At 41.3% G+C, this 25,686-nt stretch overlaps 1 protein-coding gene across 1 annotated transcript; it reads left to right on the top strand.

Moving 5' to 3' along the window:
• The first annotated feature begins 15,245 nt into the window (after window positions 1-15,245).
• LOC132061319 (uncharacterized) lies at window positions 15,246-15,827 on the top strand. The gene has a single exon (XM_059454159.1). The coding sequence runs from the start codon at window positions 15,246-15,248 to the stop codon at window positions 15,825-15,827; it is 582 nt and encodes a 193-aa protein (XP_059310142.1).
• The last annotated feature ends 9,859 nt before the right edge of the window (window positions 15,828-25,686 follow it).

The following is a 25,686-nucleotide window of genomic DNA, read 5'->3' as shown; positions in this document are numbered from 1 at the left end:
AGTGCTCCTTTATTTCCGGAGCCCGTATTTTGGTATATACTTTTACGTTGTACATACTTGTCTATTCGGGGGTACGGCGGGGCCTGTCCCGTCATATGATTACGTCATTGTTTAGAGGTACGTGGATAAACGTGTGTGGGTTACGCGATCGGCTTGGTTAGACTTGTATGATACGTGTGTTGGGCGGTTTCACCCGCCATAATGTCGGCCCGTATATATATATATATATATATATATATGTTGTTCGTTCGTTGTGTGGCCTTTTTTTGGTATTTTTCGCGTGCGGGGTTATTTTTGGATAGTCGGAAAAACAAAAAACTCGCCAAAATTTTTCTGGAAATAAAATAAATTTGAAACACGGCTTACGGCTTCCGATATATCTGTATTTGTGTTTGCGATAGTGTGACGTTACATTTGATATTTGTGTACGCATAGATCAGTGTTGTGATTCTGATGTATATGTGTGTTCGGGTGCCCAGTTCGGGTACTAGTCGCGGCCTACGGGGTTGGGTCGTGACATAATCAACATGATATTCGGGGGTACAGATGCTCCTAGAGGGCCGGTAATGAAGCGCGCCAAGGTTTTCCTTTGTTCGTGAAAAGCGCAACCGGGATTATATACCCGAGGGCTCCATCACTTTCGGACAACGAGGACGCAGAAGGCATCATTCAACCGCACAATGATGCGTTGGTAATTTCTATTCTAGTTTTTAAGTCTCAAATTAAACGTATTCTAATTGACCCAGGTAGCTCGACCAACATCATCCGGTGGAGAGTGGTTGAACAGCTAAGGCTACTCGACCAGATCGTACCGGTAGCCCGGGTGCTTAGTGGATTCAATATGGTGAGTGAAACTACGAAGGGTGAGATTTCCTTGCCGGTCAACATTGACGGCACCGTCCGAGGATCGTGTTTATGTAATCGAAGGGGATATGAAATACAACGCGTTCTTTGGGTAGACCGTGGATACATAGCACCATCCCGTTTCCTCTTCGTGGATACCAACGCCTAGTTAACAGGATGTTCGAAGAGCAAGTAGGAAAAACAATGAAAGTTTATATTGATGACATGGTTGTTAAGTCCCTGGAGACAGAGGACCATTTAAAACATTTGCAGGAAACCTTTGACGTGCTCCGAAGATATAACATGAAGCTCAATCCGGAGAAGTGTGCTTTCGGTGTCCGGTCGGGCAAATTCCTCGATTTCATGGTATCAAATCAGGGAATCGAGATTAACCCGAACAAGATCAAAGCAATCGAGGATATCGAGGTGGTAAATAACGTCAAAGGAGTACGAGGAGGCTTACGGGAGAATAGCGGGGCGAGCCGGTTCATATCAAGGTCTTCGGACAAAAGTCACCGTTTCTTCTCCTTGCGAGGAAGAAGAACGATTTCACTTGGACACCGGAATGCCGGAAGAGCCTTACAAGGATTAAAAGAGTACTTGTCCGGCCCGCCTTTGTTGCGTACACCGAAAGTGGACGAGCGACTTTTTCTCTACCTTGCCGTGTCCGAGGTAGCGGTAAGTGGAGTTGGTCGAGAGAGAGAGAGAGAGAGAGAGTGAGGTACGCAATTCCCCATTTATTATGTGAGTAGAACTTCGGGGGATGCGGAAACCGTTATCCCCACCTTGAAAAGTTGGCATTAGCCACAGTGCGCTTACTAGAAAGCTCGAAGCCTTACTTCCAATGCCACCCGATATGTGTGGTCACTACTTATCCATTAAAGAACATCTTGCATAAACCGGAACTATCGGGTTGACTAACTAAATGGGCTGTATAGATAAGCGGGTATGACATTGAATATAAGCCTCGGACGGCCATCAAGTCCCAAGTCTTAGCCGACTTTGTGGAGGACTTCACCCCGGCCATGGTACCCAAGGTTGAGAAGGAACTCCTGCTAATCTCGGGGAAAGGGTCGGGTATTTGGTCCTTACACACTGACGGAGCCTCGAACCTTAGAGGTTCCGGGCTTGGAATTGTCATTAAAACCCCCGCCGGAGATGCGATCCGGCAATCCATTAGGACAGTTAAATTAACTAACAATGAAGCCGAGTATGAGGCTATGATTGCAGGACTGGAATTAACTCGGAGTATGGGGGCCGAAGTAATCGAAGAAAAATGCGATTCTCTCCTGGTTGTTAACCAGGTGAATGGCGTCTTCGAAGTCAAGGACGAACGGATGCAAAGGTATCTTGAAAGGGTCCAGGTCATACTTCACCGATTTAAAGAATGGACCATGCGGCGTATGAGAGAGAGCGAAGCTGCGAGGCCGAAGCATTGGCCGGTTGGGGTCTTCGGTCGAAGGGGAAGAAATTAACCCCGGGACTGTGGTGCACTTGATGAACTCGGCAATAGAGAACGGGCATCTTTGAGATAAACACGATGGGTTTAACTTGGGATTGACACAACAAATACATCGACTATTTGCAAGATGGAAAGCTCCTCAATGACCCTAAGGAATCGCAGTCACTAAGGGCGAAAGCAGCACGGTTCTGCCTGGTAGATGGCCAGTTATACCGACGGTCTTTCTTCGGTCCTTTGGCCAAATGTTTAGGCCCCGGTGAAACCGAGTATGTAATGAGAGAAGTGTACGAGGGGACTTGCGGCAATCACTCCGGTGCGGAAGCCTTAGTCCGAAAAATCATCAGAGCAGGTTATTATTGGAACCGGATGGAGGAAGATTCGAAGAATTTTGTCGGAAGTGTGACGGGTGTCAAAGGCATGCCCCCGATGATTCACCGGCCGGGAGAATCGCACTCGGTGATATCACCCTGGCCCCGCCATGAAATGGGGAATGGACATTGTTGGTCGTTGCCATGGGCACCAGGTAAGGCCCGTTTTATTTTGTTTATGACTGATTATTTCTCAAAATGGGTTGAAGCGCAGGCCTTCGAAAAAATAAGAGAAAAGGAAGTTATTGATTTCATATGGGACCACATTATTTGCCGGTTCGGCATTCCGGCCGAAATTACTTGTGACAACGGCCCCCAGTTCGTTGGTGGCAAAGTCAATGATTTCCTCGAAGGATTGAAGATCAAGAAGATTGTGTCAACTCCATATTACCCGTGTGTAAACGGACAAGCGAAATCTACGAACAAAACAATAATTCAGAATCTGAGGAAGAGACTTGAGACATCAAAGCATCACTGGAGGGAAATATTACCGGAGGTCTTTGTGGGCTTACGAACCACATCAAAATCAAGTACGGGGGAAACGCCTTTCTCGTTGGTCTACGGGACCAAAGCCCTCATTCCTGCAGAAGTCGGTGAGCCCAGTCTCCGATTCAGTTACACCACCGAGGGATCAAACGAGGAGGCCATAGCCATAAAACTCGATCTCACGGATGAGCTACGCGAAAACGCGCTAGTCCGTATTGCAACCCAGAAACAGAGAATGGAAAGGTACTATAACCGAAGAGCTAACTTTCGATATTTTCAAATTGGGGACTTGGTGCTTCGAAAAGTTACCTTGAACACTAAGAACCCCAACGAGGGAAAACTGGGCCCCGGCGGGAAGGGCCGTACAAGGTGACCGAGATAACGGCCAAAAGGTCTGTCCTATCGGTGGAATCCGTGGACGGGCAACGGTTGCGCAATAACTGGAATGTGGCTCATTTGAAGAGATACTTCTGTTGAGGTATGGCCCCTTTTATTTTATTCACTTACCTTTTCTTTCTTGCAGGGAGCCGAGTGCCCCACGTAGTTAACTTGCTAGGTCTGAAAACACGTGTTGTACTCTGTTCTTTGGCCCGGTTTTATCCCAAATGGGTTTTCCGACAAGATTTTTAATGAGGCAACAAGTACAACGTGTTACTAAAATAGGGGGAGTATAAATACCCGGATATTCGAGGCAACACCCTACGAGTGGGGGCTTGATAGTGCTTACCTGACTTCACAGTTCGAATAAGTACTAAGGGGCTATGACACCCACATCTCGGTTTATTCCGATTAGTCGAAAACGGAAGAAGTTCAACAACGGACACCGCTGGGATCTCATGGACCGGACCACCGGCATTACATTCCGATGTAAGGACCAAACGATCAGAGCGAATCGTGTCCACTTAGAATTTTCCACAGCAAAAAACAGAAGGAAACGGATAAAGCCCTCATATGATATACAAGTACTTGGAGTTTATTGAAAAATCAAATTATTACATTTCGGATTTATCTTCCTAGTAAAGCACTTTGCCCCGAAAATGGGGCACCATTTTATTCGTATATTCGATTCCGGGCATTACAGTCGAAATACGCCAAAGGCAACATGGTCATAGCAAACCGAGCCTAAATCTTAATACCCCCGAATGGGGACTGCTACACCAGAATCTGTTTAAGCAGAGATTCAGGTGCCCGAACCTAATCAAAAATAAAGGAATAGCCACAAAATATCGGCCCTAAAAATGCCTAACGTGATTCGGAGACGTCTGAATTCACAAAGCATAAATAAGTCCCGCGGGCAAATCGCTCTATTCGACTCCTGGATAAAATATACCGGATGAGATGAAAACTCTATGTATATCGAAAAAAGTCCGAAAGCGACTCCGATGTCCACTTATCCTCGAAAAGAATCGGCAGTTTGGACAAGAGTCATAACAAACATTCAAACAAAAGAATGGTCAACAGAAAGGATACGCTTTTTATATATACAAATCTTTTACACTTGAAATTTGGAAAAGTTCAAAGTGCTATAAAGACAAAACAAAAGGTAATACAAGCCCTAGCCTATAACAAAAGGTAATACAAGCCCTAGCCTATCGGGTATGACTGGACAGAGTCTTCGGAGTCGGAGTCAAGAGCTCTTTTGCTTCTTCCTCGGTTCTTCTAGCCTCGAATAAGGGCCGGGAGATCGGTAAGCCACGCTCGGCTTCCTCGAGGGTAATCCTCCGAGACCTCCACCGCTCATGCTCTACCACAACCGTGGAGTAGGTCTCGACGGCTTTCACACTTTTCAGGGCTTCTGCCAAATCAGCTTCAGCCCGGGCCAGCTTAGCCAATAACCCGTTCCTCTCTTCATCAAGAATACTCCGATTTTGAGTGGCCGACTCAAGCTCGATTTTAAGAAGATCGTTAGCCTCAACCGTCTCCTCAAGTCGGGTCTTTAGTTCATTGCATATTCGGGCCCTGTCTTCAGCTTTTCGCTCGAATACCCTCATTCTCTCCTCATATTTGGCACTCTCGGATTCAAGCCGTCGGTGCCTCTCGGCCAAATTGGTGGCATCAGATTTAACTGAGTCGAGTTCCCCTCGGAGTTGGGAAATGGTGGTCGAGCTCGCTCAGTTTGGAAGAGAACCGAGTGTTGTCTTGACTAAGACCGATTTTCTCTTCCTCCAGAAGCCGGTTCCTCTCCACAACTCCGGCTAACTCATCTTTTAGCCGAAGGTTCTCATCCTTCGTTGCATCAAGCTCGGGCTGAAGGTTTGTGAGGGCCACTGCTCGGCTCAGCTCATCTTCCTTTACTTGCAAAAGATGCTGGAATTTCTCTGTTTCTCGACCTTGGGCATCCAGCTGGCCTCTAAGGTCATCAACCTCTTGCTGGGCCCGGATGAAGGCTTCGTTAACAAGCACCACACTCTGCAAAAGAAGCAAAGATGCTAAACAAGAAACCAAAAACTCGCATCAAATTATGCAAGGCATGGGCTGAAAGGCTTACCCGATTGCCCGCATGCATGCCCTCGTTAATCAGGCTCTGCCAAGGGATTCCGGCCATCTTTCTTTTGTCCGAATCCGAAACGAGGGTCGAAGTAGCTTGCCACTCCCACCGGACGAGATAAGAAACGCAATCTTCGGGACAAGAACTACCCGATCGGTTCTCCTAGGCTCCACACAGGAGCGGAAAGATGCGCACTAGGCCTTCCCTCGCACCGGTTTCGGTGGATCGATTAGCGCCCTCGTAACTCGAGGGATGGGAAGATGACCGAAACCCGCAGCCTCCCCGGTCGCAGGAGGAGTGTCCAAAAACATGTCATCCAAATTATCCGACCTCGGAGCAGTGGGGGTAGTCGAAACGGCACCAGCAGCCTTGGCAGAAGTGGAGGCTTCAAACCCGATAGCTGGGTCCTCGGTAAGCAATGGGCCGGTATCCGCTGGTGCCCCGGCCGGTGCACTCGATTCTTGTCCAGTTTCCCGTTCAGATTGACTCGGGCCGGATCTCGCGGTCTTTGCTGGGGAATCTCCTCGGAAGAGGCATCACCTGTAATATCAACAAACTCAATAGACCTAAGAGGTGTTGGGTAAAGTATTTCTTCCCCACCTGGTAGTTGAGCCGAATCGGAGGGTCCTTCCTCGGTTGAAGGGGGTGAAGCTGTAACTTCTTCCTCCGGGATCGACTCAAAGGTTGGGGCCACGCCAACCCTATGAATGATCACATCGGACCCTTCTTCCTCTCTCAGAGACCGGACGACGCTCCTAGCCCTTTTTCTTGGTTTCTCTCCTTTATCCGAGGGCTTCCTTCGTCTTTTGGCAGCAGCAATAATTCGGGATGACTAGGCCGAGTCAAACGCCGGTGTCGGCACAGCTTGCTCTGCTGCAGTCCTGGGTCTGGGATTCACTGAACCCTTCGGTAAACCTAAAATCAAAGGGGTTATGGATAATATTCAAATTAAAGAAAGGCAGACGGTACGTAATACCCAAAATCAAAGTGGTGTTACCGTGATTTTGGGCAATCCATCAGCCACGAGCTAGGATTCCCTATGTCAACTCTTCGTATGTATGCCGGTCAAGGAGCGCCTCAACCCACTCGTTCATATGTGGGATGACCGGGGGTATCCATGCCACGGCTATTGAAAAGAAAAGGGGGAATGTAAGCGCGAAGGATTAGATGAAGGAATATAAGAATAAATTAATGAAGTTGGGATCGAGAAACTTACGGTTGTCATTCCATTTTTCTGGGAAGGGCATGTACTCCTCCAGGATAATGTCCGAGGTCCTCACCCGAACGAAGCGCTCTAACCATCCCCGATCTCTATCTTCGTCCATTTTTTAGAAGATCGGATTCCAACCTCGCTTAGCTAATTTTATTACGCCTCCCCGGAATCGTCTTGGGGAATAAAGGCGGATCAAATGTGTCATCGTGAATGACTTCTTGGCATTGTTGGCCAACAACCGGAGGCAAGCTACCGTCCTCCAGATTATCGGACAAATTTGTGCAAGAGTCACATTATAGGTCCGGCACATCTCCAATATGACCGGATCAATTGCGGGTTCGAGCTTGAGCGTGAAGGGATAAATGTAAACATATAAAAAAAAACTCCCTGTGGTCGGTAATTGATTCATCCGGGCCAGGAGCAAACAACTGCACTGGACGGTTATCCCATCCGCAGTCAGTCCGGACCTGATCGAGCTTATCCTCGGTGATGGAAGAGGGGTATCGCCTTACGTCATACCCTCTATCTGCAACCAGGGAAGGCTTCTCGGCTTTAAATTCTTTATTGAAGTTGGGCTTGATCGGCACTATATCTAAAGCCGTAGGCTCGGCCACATTTTTCCCCTTCGGCTGAGATACCGGTTCGGCTCCTTGTGAGGAAACCGAGGGAATATCCTGGGAGGTGGATTCGGTGTTAGCAGACATTCGTGATGGGTGAGAAAGAGGTTAAAAAAATTTTGATAAAGGGAAGAAGGTAAGAATATGGAAACAGCGAAGTAAAGTAAATGAAGCAAAATGAAGGGATGAGTAACGCTTCAATCAGGGAAGCAACACTTGAGTGGAACGAGTTCTTTGCAAGCAGCAAATATGAGTGTTGAAATGATGGAATCGACGATGGAAAGGAAGATAGTGAAGAACAGAAGTGAAGAAGTAGAGAAAATGTGGTGAAATGGTGAAGATGAAGTAAAAGTGAAGAAGGAAGAACGTCGAAGGCCTTATATAGGCATGGGGTTTGGGTGGTTACAAATCCCGACCAATCGCCGAACGCCACGTGTCCCATAATTAATGAAGACGTGATTTGAAAGGACGTGCATAACGGCGGTTGCAGAGCTTGGCCTTTCGGGGTGCAACATGTGGCAAACGGCAGAAAGAGGTGACAACTGTTCCCGCCAAAACAAGAAGATAAGAACGAGCCAACGGGATCACCGATTTCGTGACTCATCCACTTCGCGTTACTCCGGTATGACCTCAGCCCGAAAAGTCTGGGGACTATCTGTATACGGTAAAAATCGGTTAACATTTGTCCGGTGCAAACCGGGGACGATAAAGGAAAGAAGGCAAACAATAGCGCTTCATCTGAAGAAGTTTTGATTAAAGTCGTCGTGTCCGGTTCAACCGTAGTAGTTGGTCCGGTCCCTCCATGGCCGAGTCGATCGTGGCTGTTTGCCCGGTTCAAACATAGCGGAATCAGTCGTGGCCGTTAGTCCGATTTCTTCATGTCCATTATGATCGTGGCCGTTGGTCCGGATAATCAGTTATTCGCCCGCCACGTGTGGAAATCTTGTTGCCACCTGCGTCTGACAGTCGTACGGGTGTCAGACCATACGACCTAACCTTATCCATATTAGGTTTTCTTTATCCTAAAAGGGCTCCATGATGTATAGAAGGCCCATAGAGGAAAACTATAAATAGGGGCATTTCATTATTTTTTAGGGTTGGCTTTTCAGATCCAAGAGCTTTGTATTAGAAGATATATATTAAAATTTTCTCTCGCTTTAATTTCTTCAGATTTTGGTCCGGTTTACAGCTTTAATAATTTATTGAATCATTTCATTCAACATTGCACGGAATATATAGTAAAATCTTAGCTCAAATATATAAACCCCAACATCTTTATCCAACCATTAGCATATCAACTCATTCACTACTTAAGCCGTTTATAAGTAAAATATACACATATATCTTTTGTTCATCAAAGAATAGATTAAAGTGCTACATATCCTTTACCTCATTTACAAATTCAACTTATTATCCAATTTCGGGGTAAAACATTCAGTGGATTGTCCCCTAATCTGATCTGCCTTCACAATATGTGAACAGCCTCCGTGTTTGCCCCACTAAACGTATGTTCCTCTATTACGTTGATGATAGATCCTTTGGACTACCAACTGTGACAAAGTCAGGAATTTCGACTACGTCTCTGTAGCTAGAGAGACCGAGTATACCAATTACTAGCTAATTAAGTCTCTATATTTGCTAATTCCTTTGAAGTCAAAAAAGTCATTTAGTCATTAGTAAAATCATATTCATTTTGCATACCCAACCAATGCGCGTTCAGGGGATTGATTAATCAACTAGCTGTTGATACTAAAGTGCTATTGAATGTGAAGAAATCCGGGAATACAGAATTACTCGCTAGATTCTATATTACATTTGTTTCCAATGAGTCAGCTGAGGATCCACTCTACGGTATGAACCCCACAATTCACATTGTTAAGTAGCTTTAGTTCACATGTAATATTTGTTTGTTACGTACTGGACATGATATGCCATTTCTCCACATTGACATCCTATTATCACTATCATAAAATCTGAAATATCGTTCATGATCCTAAAGCCAGCCAGAACCAAAAACATCAGAATTAACTTTGACATGGATTATCTGATAACAACATTAGCCCTCTTATTTGGTGGAGTTTGGTCCAAGGCTTCACTTTATTAGTAGGAAAGCTTCCTTCAGGACTCTTCCCGTTATGCATAATCAGAGACCTTCACTTGCTTGGCAATCAACCTCACAAATCACTTGCCATGCTCGCTGATTTTCATGGCCCAATTATGCATGTGAAGTTGGGCCAAATTACCAATTGTTCGGAAGAAACAAGCAATAACCGAATTGCACGACAAGGTAACAACGAAAGAAATACTCAAGTCAAAACTTCCCACACTATTTGAATCAAGAGAAGACAATAAACACAAGCACAAATGGAAATCCGAACAGTAACTATACCAACAATTAAATAACAAAGCAAGCAAAAATAAATCGAATGTAAGAGACACCAAATTTACGTGGTAAAACCCTTTCAAGGTGAAGAGGAAACATTCACGAGACCTCCGGCCCACAAAAGCTCCTCTATAATCAACAAAAGTTACAACAATGTTCTCCAAATGGCTACAACATCAATGCCAAATAAGGAGCAACAACACATAAAAGATATTACCAAAACTAGTGAAGAAAGGCGAGAAATCACCCCTAAAAATGAACTATTGTTCGTACTCGAAAACTGGAGCTACAGACCATAAAATCTGATCTCCACCGTTGAAATCGAAGAACTGGATGTTGAGAACTCCAGTTCAAATTTGAGAATGATCCAACGGTTAACGAATCGGAAAACGTTGTTTGAAGCAGACTGCTGTAGCAGAAAATTTCTGGATAAAAATCCGCTCTTCTCTCTCACCTTTTCTCTCTATATGGTTGCTATGAATTCACTCTTGTGTTTTTGAAATAAGACATAAGTTGATCTTATATATAGTGGATTTTAGGACAAAAGTGGGTGGTCCAAATTAGATTACGTTTTATTAATCTAAATCCACATAGGAAGGGAAAACCCAAAAACCCAACAATTCTCCCCCCTCCCGACTATATGGAGGAAACCGCCATCCCGGCGATCAAGCAACACTCTTCAAACTTCCCTCTTGGCAAAGCTTTAGTCATCATGTCTAAACCATTATCATCAGCGTGAATCTTCTCAAGTTCAAGCAACTTAGAATCGAACCCATCTCTAATCCAATGGTATCTCACATCAATATGTTTCGACTTACCATGAAATGCAGAGTTCTTGCCAAGATGAATAGCACTTTAATTGTCGCAATGAAGTACATACCTCTTTGAGCAAAGCCAAGTTCCCCTATAACCAGAGCAACTCTTTACAAGCTTCAACGGCAGCAATAAGCTCAGCTTCTGTAGTACATAGAGCAATACATTTTTGCAACCTAGATTGCCAAGACACAACTCCCTCTGCAAAGGTAACCAAGTAGCCTGAAGTAGACTTGTGAGTATCAACATCACCAGCCATATCTAAATCAGTGTAACCACAAAGAATAGGCTTTCCTGTCCCAAAACACAAACTCAGACTAGAAGTGCCACAAAGATATCTCATAATCCACTTCACAGCATTCCAATGTTCTTTTCCTAGATTAGAAAGAAAATGGCTAACAATACCAACAGCATGAACAATATTTGGTCTTATACAAATCATCACATACATCAGATTGCTAATGGCTGATGCAAAAGGCACTTTCTTCATACCTTTCTTCTCATCATCACTAGAAAGACACTGCTTTGTGCTCAATTTGAAGTGCATAGCTAAAGGTGTACGGACAACCTTAGCTTTATCCATGTTAAACCTGCGAAGTACTTTCTGAATGTGCTTCTCTTGTGATAACCACAACTTCTTGGCCTTTCTGTCATGAACAATCTGAATACCAAGAATCTGCCTTGCTGGTACCAAGTCTTTCATAGCAAAAGACTTATTCAACTCTTGCTTCAACTTCTAAATTCTGCAAGTATTCTGACCAACAACAAGCATGTCATCAACATAAAGCGATAGAATGATAAAGTCACCATCAGAGTTTTTGCCCAAAAACACAATGATCTGAAGAAGTCTTCTTGAAGCCCTATTGACTCATAAATGAACCAAACTTCCTGTACCATTGTCTGGGAGCTTGTTTCAAACCATACAAGCTCTTCTTCAATTTGCAAACATAATTCTCTTTACCCTTGACTTCAAAACCTTCTGGCTGCTCCATATAAATTTCTTAATCTAAGTCACCATGGAGAAAAGTAGTTTTAACATCCATTTGCTCAACCTCTAAATCTAGACTTGCAGCCAAGCCCAGAACAACCTGAATGGATGACATCTTCACAACTGGAGAAAAGATTTCATCAAAATCAACTCCCTTCTTCTGATTATATCCCTTGACAACCAATCTAGCCTTGTATCGTGGGACTGAGTAACCATCTTCATGTTTCACCCTGAAAACCCACCTATTTTTCAAAGCTTTTTTGTCTCTAGGAAGCTTAACCAGATCAAATGTATGGTTATCATGAAAGGACTTAATCTCATCTGACATAGCATCAAACCATCTTTCTTTTTCTTCACTATTAATGGCCTCATCAAAACTTTCAGGTTCTCCCCTATCAATCAAGAGTACAAACTCATTGGGAGAATGTAACACCCCAAAAGTTTTTTTTTTTAAACTAATTAATACTTGAATTTTTGATTGATCATATCTTTATAGTAAGGATATATTTACTTCGCACTCCCTACGTGAATTTGACGATATGTAAAAATTGCTTACTTTAGATTGTGTTAATATTTACAAGGCCAAACTCATAGGTAGACATCTGTGGTCGTCCACTTTTTTCACTTGAGCACCTAAAGTGGACCTTGTTTCATTTAGACACCTCAGGTGGGCAATACCTGTTCCAGTTAGACAATTTTTGCACCAGATTTTTTAAATCCTAAGCGCGTGTATATCAGTTGTCTCCTACGTGGATTAAGTGACCGATTACATTGTACCAGCTCATTTAAATTTTGCCAACTCAATTAATGATGTGCCAACTCATTTGCCAACTCATTTTAATTGGCCACATCATTGCACACGTGGGCAAATAAACTAAAGACCAAATTAGGGCTCAAAATTACGCATTTCCATATACACACTTCAGGTACAAACGATCAGGCGATTTGCCACGAAAATCGAGAAAAAAATTCATCGATTTCGTTCAATTTCTTCTCCATTTTCACTTATTATTAGTTAATAATAACTCATAAGGTATTATCTTCATTTATTTGCAGGTTTTAGTCTGGAAATCGACACTTTGGACTTTGTTCGTTTCAACTTCATTTGCGACATTGGAGAAATTTAAGGTTCTACTGAACTTTTCTCATGTTTGTATGCTATATTGTGTTTAAATTAGGGTGTTTTAGTACGAAAATGGTTGTTATCACTTTATTTGTTTACTAGGGTTTATTTGGGAATTTCAGTGTTAAAGTTCATGTTTTTTTGGGTATTTCCTTGTTGCTTGTGTGTTATGGGGTGTTGGGGAATATAATGGACGACTATATTCTTACTTGTTTTCACCATGGGGGTACAGTTGTGGAAGACCCTATAGTGGGTCCCACGTACAAAGGGGAATTAGAGGTCTTTGGTGCTGCTATCGATAAAGACCATTTTAGTCTTGTTGAGTTGGAAGCATACACTAAAGATCTTAGGTACACAAATGTCCTTGGATTCTACTGCAAAAAAGTTGATGATAGTGCCTTTGTTCAGCTTACTTCTGATAGACAATTACTAGGGATTGTGAATGACTTAAAACATGGTGATGAGTTTGATGTGTTTGTGGTCCATGGCATTGATGAGGTGGAGGAGTTGCCACAACCAATTGGATTGTTGATAGGGCTAGAGGGTGATGACTGTATTAATGACTCATGTGGCACTGATGTAGCTAGAGCAACACATGTGGGTGGGAGGGGTATAAATACTAATGTAAATGTTCCAGATGGGGCTGAAACATTTCCAAAGGAGGCTGAAACACCTCCAAAGGAGGCTGAAACACTTCAAAAGGAGGTTGAAACATTTCCAATTCCAAATGTGGGTGAAACAGATCCAAATAGGGGTGAAACAGATCCAAATGGGGGTGAAACAAATTTGAATGGGGGTGAAACAGATCTGAATGGTCTTTGAAACAGATCTGAATGATGGTGAAACAATTCTGAATGGGGCTGCAACAAATGGGGATCAATCAGATGTTGCTAGTAGTTCTGAATCAGATTTTCCAGATCTTGATGATTCAGATGTTGATGAAGAATTGAGAAACCTTAGAGCTGAAAAGAGGAGTAAAAGGAACCCCAATCCTAGAAGAAAAAAAACTAACACAGAGGAAATACCACTAGGTGAAATTTGGTGTTGATAGAGGCTTTGAAGATATTGGTAGAAATAAGTCCACTTACGTATGTGGGAAGATTAGGTGGAGATGAGGATTATATTGACAGTTCAGATTGTGGTAGTGATGATGAGTTAGATGCTGATCTTTGTAAGGGCTGTTGATCTACCAGCAAGAAGGAAGAGCACAAAGGTCATGTATGATCCAGCTTGTGTAGTTGCTATTTTTGAACTTGGTATGGTTTTTGAAAATGAAAAAGTATTTACGAAAGCATTGGTTGATTATGCAATAGAATACAAAGTTAGGCTTAAGTTAAGGCCTAATCAACCTGGTAAAGTAAGGGCTCGGTGTAAGGGTAACAAACGGTGCAAGTGGTTGTGTTATCTTTAATGAGATAGAGATTCGGTGACTTTATGATTAAGAGCTACCATCCTGTACACAAGTGTACAACTTCTAACAAGAACAAAATGTGCAACACTAAATGGCTTGTCGCTAGATTTAAGGATGAAATAATTAAGCGACCATCTTTGAGAATATGGGAAATACAAGACATATGCAGGGATAAGTTAGGACTTTATGTTGGTAGGATAATTTGCTACAGAGCTAAAATGCAGATACTAAGAGAGTCTATGGGTGATTAGAATTTAGAGTTTGCAAGATTGTGTGACTATCTTTGATATGATAAAACGGACAAATCCTGGTAGTTTGTTTGGGTGAGGATGGACGAGAGAAAGTTGTCCGGGGGAAGAATTTGTTTGTGTACTTCTATATGCTGCTTGGATGCATTGAAGAAGGGGTGGATGGAAGGTTGTAGGAGAATAATAGGTTTTGATGGGTGTTTTCTAAAGGGTGCTTGTAAAGGTGAACTGCTAGTAGCAGTTGGCAAGAATGGAAACAATCAGATGTTTCCTATAGCCTGTGCAGTTAGCATAGTTGGAGTTTTTTCATTAATTACTTGAAAGAGGATCTGCAGTTGGGTACTGGAGATGGTCTTACTGTGATAGCAAACATGCAAAAGGTAATTTACATAGTAACTTGTTTAATTTCTTACTATTTCTTACTGTTGAGTTTTTATTTAATAATTTCTTTTCTTTGAAGGGTTTTCATGCTGCCGTAGAAGAATTGTTACCCGATGCTGAGTATAGGAGATGTGCAAGACACATTTGGTCCAATTGGCATCAAGAATGGAAAGGTGAAGAGAGAAGAAAACAATTTTTGAGATGTTCTAAGGCCAGTTTTGAAGTGAAATTCGAGGTCGAGCTTGATAAAATGAGCAAACTTGGTAATGATATTTGTCTTTGATTTATTGCATTATCCGTAGAAAAATCATGGGTGAGGGCATACTTTAAAGAGCATTCTAAGTCTGATGTTGTTGAGAATAACATGTGTGAGACCTTCAATTCATGGATCTTGTCTTGTAGACACAAATCAATTATAACCATGTTGGAGGAAATTAGGAGAAAGATAATGACTAGAAAATGTGATATGATTAAGTTTGCCAACACTTGGATATCTGAGATTTCACCTATGGTTAGACTTACCTTAGAGGATAATAAGGAAATGGCTAGGGGCTACAAGGTTCTTTGGAATGTCGATGTTGGATTTGAGATTGGAGAGGGTGAGTATAGGCATACGGTTAACATGAGTACTAAGAGTTGTAGTTGTAGAACTTGGCAACCGAGAGGAATTCCATGCCAAATCTTTGTTTGTGCATACTACCACATAGAACTAGAGCCTGAACACTTTGTGGAGTATTGGTATAGGAAGGATACATTCTTAAAGGCATATAGTCATTTCGTCCAACCAATTCCAAATATGAAGATGTTGCCTGAAGCAAACAATCCAAAGATTGAGCCTTTTGCACCTAAACCAATGCCTGGCAGGCTGAAGAAGAAAAGAACAAAAGGCAAAGATGAACCAAAAAAGATGAGGTATGGAAAGGTGTCCAGAAAAGGGGGGAAAATAACTTGTTCAAAGTGTCATCAACAAGGACATAACAAGAAATATTGCAAGGTAAAATAGTTTTCTTTGAGTTGGTTAACTTGTTTATCATGTATTTTGGGTTTTTAAGTTGGTTCTTGCCTTTAAATATGCGTGAGTTGTGCCGAGTGCGAAGCACCTAGCCAAAGTTTACAAGACCTGCAGAAGCACCTAGCCAAACCGCACCTACAAGCTTAAGCCAAATTTTTACACCTACGCTTAGCCATTTGTGATGATACAACTAGAGTTAGAAGGGTGAATCAATCAAAAAGAGTTAGAAGCTCAAACCAGCCAGCCCCACCTACAGATACAAGTATTCCTATTACAAGAGGAATAACAAGTCAACTACCTCCTAGAAGAAGACAAGTTCTTTGGGATTGAAGAGAGCCAAGGTTGCAACTGGAGAGGAACCTGCAAGTAGGGGACATAAGAGGGCAGTTGATGTTGGATTTGGCATATACACAAGTACAAGTGGAACTCAAATACTAAATGTAAGTCAATTCTAACTTTGGTCTCTAAAACACAACTACATGTAACAAAACTGACTATGCTTCATTTATCTGCTAAAATGCAGCCAGGAACATCAAGCCAAAGGATTCTAGAAACTGGTTCAGCTTACAAGGATGCAAGTCCAACAGGTATAGACCTTGGTTATAAAGCTAGAGGATTGAGATGGAAAAACAAGGAAGCTGTCACTGGCCCCCAATTGAAGCAGATGGCAAACAAGAAGAAGAAGAAGAAGAAGAAGAATTAGCAGTATTAGGATAGGATGTAGTACTTAATTGGCAATGTAATATGGCACCAAACAATTTCTCTTTTTGGATGGTTATTTTGGCAATCTGCTACTTGTATGTAGCAGTAAACAATTTGCAGTATTTTAATGTTTGCTTTTGGCTACTTGTATGATAACTTTGGGCTCATTCTTGAGCATGTTAATATATTAGATACTATTTGGGGTTAGTTTGTGCCCATTATATACCTGTTGTTGGTGTTTAAACAGTTCTGCTAATGTAATTATAGCTGCTGTTGGTGTTGACTAACATTGACCTACCTGTTGTTGCCAATAATATGTAGCATAAACTTATTGGAAGCAGGCCAGGTTTTTATGCAACTATGTGAGCTCAAAACAGAGCATTGTTGGCAAATACAGTATAGACAAAACAACATTTCACTCAAAATCTTTGGTTTACATGAGTGACTGTTGGCCAAAGTTCAGCCATGCCAAAATACAAAATTGTCACAACAATGCAGTAACCAAATTACATTCCAACAATCCTAACAATATTACAACTACACAACTTAGCAAAAGGCAAGTACTTAAGGAGCACATATTGTACTGCTCCATCTAACAATTTGGCTTGATTTTCCATATCCCGAGCATCACAAAACCAGCAACAATGAGCATATTTCTTGCTCGAATTCTTTTCTCCTCAAAAGCCTTCACTTTCTTCAACAAACCCCACATCACCCTATTTGCTTGCGCGTAGGGTGCCTATCTTCAATCCAAAAGAAATAATCACAACCACCCATTTTCTACAAAACCAATTTTCAACCCAACATTTAATTATCTAATAAATAATTAAATAAGGAATGAATGAAGATATAAGTTTACCTTTGGTATTTTACAACATAAAAATCTGCGACCTGAGTTTAATTGGATCCAAGAAGTCTTTAATAATGCTTCATTACCACATCTACAATATCGGGCATGTTCATCAAAAAACTCCATGAAAGAGTCCGATAAGCTCGACATAATAGTAACAGCAATGGAAGAACGAACGAGATGAAGCAGAAAATATTAGCAAGAACCAGAAAATATTAGCTTAAATTTGAGGGAAAAATTGATCGTAAAAAGGGGCTAAAATTAGGGCTAAATTGGATTTTATTTTGCAGTGGAGAAGATGATATATATAAAAGGGGAAGTAATAATACCGTTGGCTGCCACATAGGATTAAAAAAAAAGGTTACACGCGCGTTTTTTTGACTGATAACACGCGACATGCCAACAGTGCAAAAATTGTCTAACTAGAACAGGTATTGCCCACCTGAGGTGTCTAAATGAAACAAAGTCCACTTTAGGTGCTCAAGTGAAAGAAGTGGACGACCACAGATGTCTACCGATGGGTTTGGCCTATTTACAAGGAAGTTTCGTGATGTTTTTATGTTTACCACTTATCATCCTCTTGATAAATTTATTATGAAATACAATAGATATACATAAAAGTGGGCAGCCCTTTTATTTTATTTTATTATTTTCTTTAATCCTTATCTTAGGGAGTATATAATATCTTTTTGGGCTCTTATCCTCTCTACCACCCCCAATTTCGTTTTCTCCAAGAAAATAAAATCGTAAAACCCCTCTCCACTCATCAAATTCTCCCACTAAATCAATCATCAAGACTTGTTTTGGTTGAGCCACAAACTACTCCACACGATTGAGGTAAGTTCAGAACCCATTTTTGAACTGGACAGTTGTTAGTGTTTTCAACATATCTCCTTGTATAAAATTTAGTTTTAAGTGATCCAATATGTTATAGAAAGCTATTTTATATCCCTACAACTTTTGTTCAGGCTCCGAAACCTAGTTTTGCTTGTATTTACTCGAAAAGGGGTGATGAAGTACAGGCGTGTCTTTGTGTATTTCTATTTTGCAAACCCTATATGTACTTCTATTAGTATTTTGAGCATATATTGTAGCACAAAACTTCTATAGGATTGATTTAAATTTCTCTGAAACCCCAAGACATATATCTACAACTTTCATTAATGCCACAAAGTCTATTTTTGCTGTTTACCCCTTTGAAGCTGAGCGACAATACAAGACAGTAGTACTGTCCAGAATTCCTGTTTTGATAGTTTAGGGTGATTTTCACTGATTTCATGTGTAGTTTCAACATGCTGAAACCATTGAGCTTAAGTAGATGTTTGATTGTGTATTTAAGTTATATATGCTCTTGTACAAGCTAAGAGGAATTGTTTGATGAAGTGGACCTTGGTTGGTCTATGGCGTAGACAATTTGAACTCCTCGAGTTGTGGTAGAACTTGTTGTGTGGTAAACACCAAGGTTTGTGTATAAACTTGAACTTGGAATATCTTTATTTTCTAGAATTTTTGAAGCATCTTGATGTTGTTTCCTTTCTCTTCATCTTATAACATCGTATGGTTATTCTCTCAAGTATTGCAAAATATTCGCTAAATCGCCCACTTGTACGAATTGCTTGATCATTTTGCATTCTTGTTGGGACTTTGTCCTTCTTGTTGCGGTGAATTTGTCACCGATATTGGCATGCCTCTTGATTCGGATCTTGCCCATCTTGACTTTGGATTTACATTTCGTCTTGATGATGGACTTTTGTCCATTTTCGAGTATGAGTGGAAAGCCACTTTCAACATGGCTCTTGATTCTCTTGATTATTGGGTGACGACCCTTCTTGATTTGGGGCTTCGGTCCATCTTGATATTGATTGTGCCTTGTGTGATGGCATGACGTACATATTGGGTGAAATTTTTTATTTGACAAACTCTCTTGAATTGAATTATAAGTTTTCTTGACACTTGAGCCTTTGAATATTGATTTTCACATTTGGAAACTCTTTAAGGTTTTGATATTTGATACTTTGATATACTTGTTTACTTGATTTATTATTATCTTATTGAGCTACCTACGACGGATAAGGGAATTGGAGAATCTAATGGCTCCAAGCCCAAAGTTTATACGCCACTAAGCTTTATGCTTAGCGATAGTTGCTTTCTATCGTAGGTAATGTTCAGGAGGAGATTTGAAGGTGGCCATTTGGAGTAGACTTTTTGGGAGCCTTAGTGAATATCGCATTTGCATATGCATCTAGGTCTTGTAAAATTTTGGGGACTTGTACATGATCCATATGTCACACTTATGTATGAAATTTTGGAGGCTTGTTGGACACAAGACCATATGCTTGTAACTCGAACTTGGTGACTTGTTTTGCTGTTTTTAGGTGTGCTTTTAACCCAAGTCATGCCATGTACTGGGTTTATATTTTGCCTTGTAATTATGTACAAAGGAAGATACTAGTTTTCTATGATAATCGCAAGTTTGAGTTTCGTGTATCTTATGGACCTGCAGTTGTGTTGATTTGAAAATATAATTTCAAAATGAAGTTTCTTTAATGTGTTGACTATTTGAGGAGGGCGTTACCATTTTAAATTGATACTCTGATATTGTATTCATCTAAGAAATTTTTCGGAGGGTATGATGGAAAAAAAATGTCACACTTTCAACTTTTTTCGCATGGGCCTATTTCCACTATTAAATATTTTTATGAATACCTTTTGCATAAATTTCTTCTAAACGTTGTAAGTGTGAAATTAGCTTTTGTTTCGTAAGTGGTATCCTCCCAAAGGGGATGCTACAAGTTTTGGTATCAGAGCCTAGGTTTGTGATTCTAGGACTTTTTGTCACGACCCAGCCCCGTAGGCCGTGACTAGCGCCCGACCTGGGCACCCGTACGTACCAAAAGCCCAAAAGTAGTAACTCAAGTATCTAGAAAAGTTTGGACAGAGTTTCCTCTGTTTTTCTTACTACCCAAAATTAACCTGCACGCAGAGAATACCAACAAAGGCCCTACAGAGCCAACATATTCACATACACATATATAGGCGAGCCGGCAAGGCTGCCATGGCGGGGGGAACCTCCCAGAACATATCACATGTACATATACTGTACAGACATAGCCATAACCCACATACATGTCTACAGGCCTCTAACATACATAACGGAATCAGAAGACGGGACAGGCCCCGCCGTACCCAAATAAGTACATGTACAGAATGTATGACAAAGAAGAGTATATACCAAAAGTACAAGCTCGGATCAAGGGGAGCGACTCCAAACGACAGACGGGTATCCTACGCCGGTGGCGTGTCACGCGGTGCGTCCGTACCGCGGCATGTAGCGCGCGCCCCCGAAGAACAGGGGGTCAGTACGGAAGTGTACCGAGTATGCAAAGCGGAAAAGTAACAAGTATAACCGTAGTCAAGAGTAAGAGTACAGACATGTAAAAGACAAAGCTATAGTCAGGGTTCGAAGTATAAAGTGGTACCTTGTCCGAGACCTCAGAAAACATAGTGCCAAGAATAAGCAATGCATATCAGATCATGTAATATCATATGAACATATGTCGTGTCCCGGCCCTCTGATAAGGGACTCGGTAGGTGAAATCATGCATAACAAAATCATATATTATATGTACAGACAACGTGTCCCGGCCCTTTATTAAGGGACTCGGTAATATGGAATCATGCATGTCAGAATCATCTATTATGTATACATAACGTGTCCGGCCTCTCTTGCGGGTCTCGGTGAATGATAATCATGAGCCATCCGGCCACCATCCCCGTATCATCATATCATAATCATACAAATAACGTGTCCCGGCCCGCAAGTACGAGGGACTCGGTGAATAATGCAAAGAAGTGCGCACGAGAACATGTCCTGGCCCGAGCTCAGTGAAAAGACATATCATAGCTTGCACGAACAGATCAATGCAGAAACATATGCATACAAGTCCAGACTTAATAGACAAATCAACAATAAGTCATAATTCGTACCTTTCGGATGTCGTGACGGATTATGTCAAAAAAGAATTTTGAGCTCGTTCATACGAAGCAAATATATCACAAGGCTTACGGAATATCAGAATGATCGTTCCTTAACAAATGGAACAATTCAAATGACATATCGCTGCAAAGAAATCGGACGACAATCATAGTATATATGTAGGCCCTTTTTGGGGATGGCACGACTACTTTTATCGAATCATGTTTCTGGGATCATAACGCATATCATAATATTATAGATTCGTCGTATTGATCATTTGACAACGGTACAATGATCACAAGATTCCTTTAAGCATATTGTGTAAACATGAGTCAGTTAACACCATAGTAGGAGGTCTCGGATTCTGTGGGGCCACCTCGGGTGAATCGAGGTGGTGAACTCAAATTATGGATCATAAGTCTTATGGAGTCATTCGTGAGAGTTTTGGGACAATCCGAGTCCATTTGGGGAAAGTTACATACATATAAGTCGCTTAAATTACAATTTGTAAGAAACTAGTTCAATTGCGCTGAAAGAAATGGGGCAAATTTCAATCTCGGATTTCAGGGGACAGAGTCATATCTAAGGCCCGCGTCCGAGCCTAATACGTTTAGAACATGCCAAAGAATAGAAGGGAAGACTTTACATACCTTCCTTGCCCGTTACGCTTACTAAAACTCCAATCCCGTTTCGTCAAAAATCTGCAAATGGTCACTTTTACCAGTTACTATTCATGAGACTCAAAGGTCCTATTCTTGACCAATACTTGTCTATAAAATTTTGGGCAGCATCTCCCCTATACCTATGTCATCCCAGAGATTCAACTCGGCTCAAAACAATCAACAACAACCCAACAATAACATCAACAACCATAACAATCGCTACAAATCGCAATATAACACATTTGGTCTACTTTCTTCATAAGGTAACAACTTCCATCCAACTTCACACTATCAAACTAATGTCAACATTTCTATATTCATTAACTAATGCAAGATTATACAAATACATTCCATTAGCATTCCATACATTATTCACGAATTCAAGTATTCCCATCAATTCCTTATTCCATCCAAACCTTCTACAAACACAACAAAGCTTCCAAATCACATTGTCTTCTCTACTAATTATTAACAACAACCATAATTCATATTTAGAACCTTACTTCCATCATTATATAAAAATCATACAAAATTCACATAAATTCCCATAATTACATACAAGCAACTTCAATGCCAATTCAAGTCATTAAGTCTTTATTTGCATCACTAAGATCATAACAACACAACTAGCAACTAACCAAACTTGAATTCACTTCACTTCTACCACAACATGGCACACGGCCAAAACACACCTCACACACGGTCACATCTCAACATTCACAACTCAACCAAAGTCATCAAACTCCCATTTCCAACATAGAATACACCACAATTACAACTAGAATATAACATAAAAACTTCAACTAGTCTTGGCTACATAACACATGCAAGCACACGGCCATATCATGGAATTTTCATATTTTTATAAATTCTATCCAATTCTCCATACTACAACACAACCAAATCTTTCATAACATATAAAGAACATGAATCCTTACCTTCTCTTCCAACTTCCACCCGCCACAAACGTCGCTTTCTCGCCAAACTAATTATACCACGTTGACAAGCGTCTTGAACTTACTAGGAATTCAAGGAGAACAAGATTTTTGGATGGAGCAAAAGGCTTGGAAAATTTTTTTCTTTTCTTTTCTCTTCCTTCTTTCTCACGGCCGAATGGCCTTCTTCTTTTTTTTTTTTTCTTATCTTGATGATTTCTTGAAAACTCTAGAAATGAACAACTTGGTCCCTTTATTTATTTTTAACCACATGGATTTTATTAATCCATGGGCTTGGGCCTAAGGTGGCCGGTCATCCCCCCTCCTTGGGCTTCCATTCTTATTTTTTTTTTCCAAGCCCATTTAGTTGTAGATCTTATTTGGTAATTCCCGAAATAAATTTTTGAAATTCCAATTTTGCCCTTAGGCCTTCTCCGATGTTTACGCATCCATATTCCCATAACTAACAACATACACACCAATTGGAGTCAAAATATGACCTTATTCTTACAAGTCGCAATTATTTCCAAATTCTCCAAATATGCTAAAACACGGGATATAACACTTTTGTTGTGACTTGTTAGTATACTTGTTTCCATTTTTTAACATGTTTTGTTGCGTGTATTGCGCATTTGCATCATGTACATGTCCCTAATGCAATGTGATCTTCCCTTATGTAGGAATTAAGTTATGGCCTCTTCTTCCTCTAATAGACCTATGGAAGCTGCTCGTGAGGGTTTAAATAACTCTAATAGCCAACCTCACTTACAAGAAAGGGTTGGAGAATATTTTTCTGATTCTAATCTTCCTCGTACCAGTGGATCTGAAATGGGAAATAATCAGGGTTCAAGAGTTGGGCCACATCCTCAAATGAGTTGTAGTACTTCTGCTGTTGATCCTCCTTTTCAACAAATGGCTGATTTCTTTCATCACATGGCTAGAAGAATGCCTGACCCTAATGAAATAAACTTTGAGAAAATGAGAAAAATGGGCGGAGAGTTGAGTTTGAAAACCTTGGATCCTGCGATGCTAAGCAGTGGTTAGAGCGCATGGAAAGAGTATTTGAGCAATTAGAGTGTTCATACGCTGCCAAATTTAAGTATGTTGTCTCACTGTTACAAAAAGATGTTTATGACTAGTGGGTAAGTGTACCGAATTCCAAGGAAAAACCTACTATTCTTACTTGGAATTATTTTGTGAAAGAATTTCATATGAAGTATGTCCCACCTGCTTATCATGATGCAAAGAAAAAGGACTTCTTGAATCTAGAGCAAGGAAGTATGTCTATTGTTGAATATCAACAGGAGTTTCTCAGGCTTTCTTGTTATGTTAGTGGTATTATTAATAACGAGAAAGATAAGTGCAGGCGATTCGAAGACGGTTTGAATAATTCCATCAGAAAATATGTGGCGGTCCTACAACATGAGAACTTTTGAAAATTAGTTTCAGCTGCTCTTACTTGGGAAAGGATCGACAAGGAACAAACTAGTAGAAACAAAAACAAGTTCAGAAAAGCTGATGCAGATTCAGGAGATCCATCTAAAAGGGGAAGGTTTGACAATTCCAAAGCTGGCAGTGTTCACAAGTGAGCCCGGCATAAGCAAAATAGATCAAATTTCTCTACTGCTAGCACTCCAAGCTATGGCCAAGGCAAGACTCGTATACACATTTGTGCACAATGTGGAAAGAATCACTCTAGTACTTATAGGAGAGCTTCTGGTACTTGTTTTAATTGTGGGAGCTTTGATCATAAAGTGAAGGATTGTCCTAATCCTAACCCTACTTCTTCTCCACGTACGGAAGGCTCAATTTAGAAACCTATTACCACTCTTTCTCAAGGGAATAGAGGTGCAAGATCTAGAAACATACAAGCAACAAGTGCAGGTAGAGCTAATCAAGCTAGTGGGTCAAGAGGCTGCAAAGACGAGCTTATCTTGTGAGACGAGAGGATGACCAAGATGGGGCGGCCATGGTTGTTGGTAAATTTCACTTATTTGGCTTATGTGTTATTACATTATTTGATCCAGTTCTACACAATCCTATGTTTTCTCATCATTGGTTTTCCTAAAAATGTGAAATACATTGAGACTTGATTGTGGTGTGCTTGTCCAAAGTCCTTTGTGTCAATAGGTTGTTTGTAATCAAATCTATCGAGGTTGTCCCTTTGTGATTCAAAATCTATTCTTCCCTGCTGATTTGATTGAAATGCCTTTCCAAGACTATAACGTTATCATCGGTATGGATTGGCTTCATAGATGCCATGCAGTAGTGGATTGTAGGTCAAAGCGAGTGACCTTTAGAGGTCCTTCTGTTGCACCCCTCGCTTTCGTAGTGGTAGAACCTATGATTTTCTAGTCGGGTATGCCCTTGGAATAAAGACCCGAGCCCGAGTTTGGAGGTAGAAAGTGTCTTGCCCCCTGTACAAGGGTACCAGCAGGTATTCCTAGCAATTTGCAGGATTAGAAGTCAAGTGAATCGAATCGACGCGATGCGGGCGAATGCGAGAAAATGCACGGACACCAGTCATTGTCGACGGGTCGTCGACATGGTCGACGGACTATCGATGTGCGGCGTCGACAGGGTACCGCAGCTGGTAATCTACAGGCGTAGGCCGACGGAGCAAGTCGACGAACAATCGACACGTCGACGGGTCGTGGACCCGCTCGTCGAATCGGACCGCGCGCCTTTTAAATTCCAGTATAACTATGTGGTTCACGACCTTATT

Source organism: Lycium ferocissimum, chromosome 6, assembly GCF_029784015.1.
Source record: "Lycium ferocissimum isolate CSIRO_LF1 chromosome 6, AGI_CSIRO_Lferr_CH_V1, whole genome shotgun sequence".
Classification (NCBI taxonomy): Eukaryota; Viridiplantae; Streptophyta; class Magnoliopsida; order Solanales; family Solanaceae; genus Lycium; species Lycium ferocissimum.
This window is presented reverse-complemented; position numbering and strand designations above follow the sequence as displayed.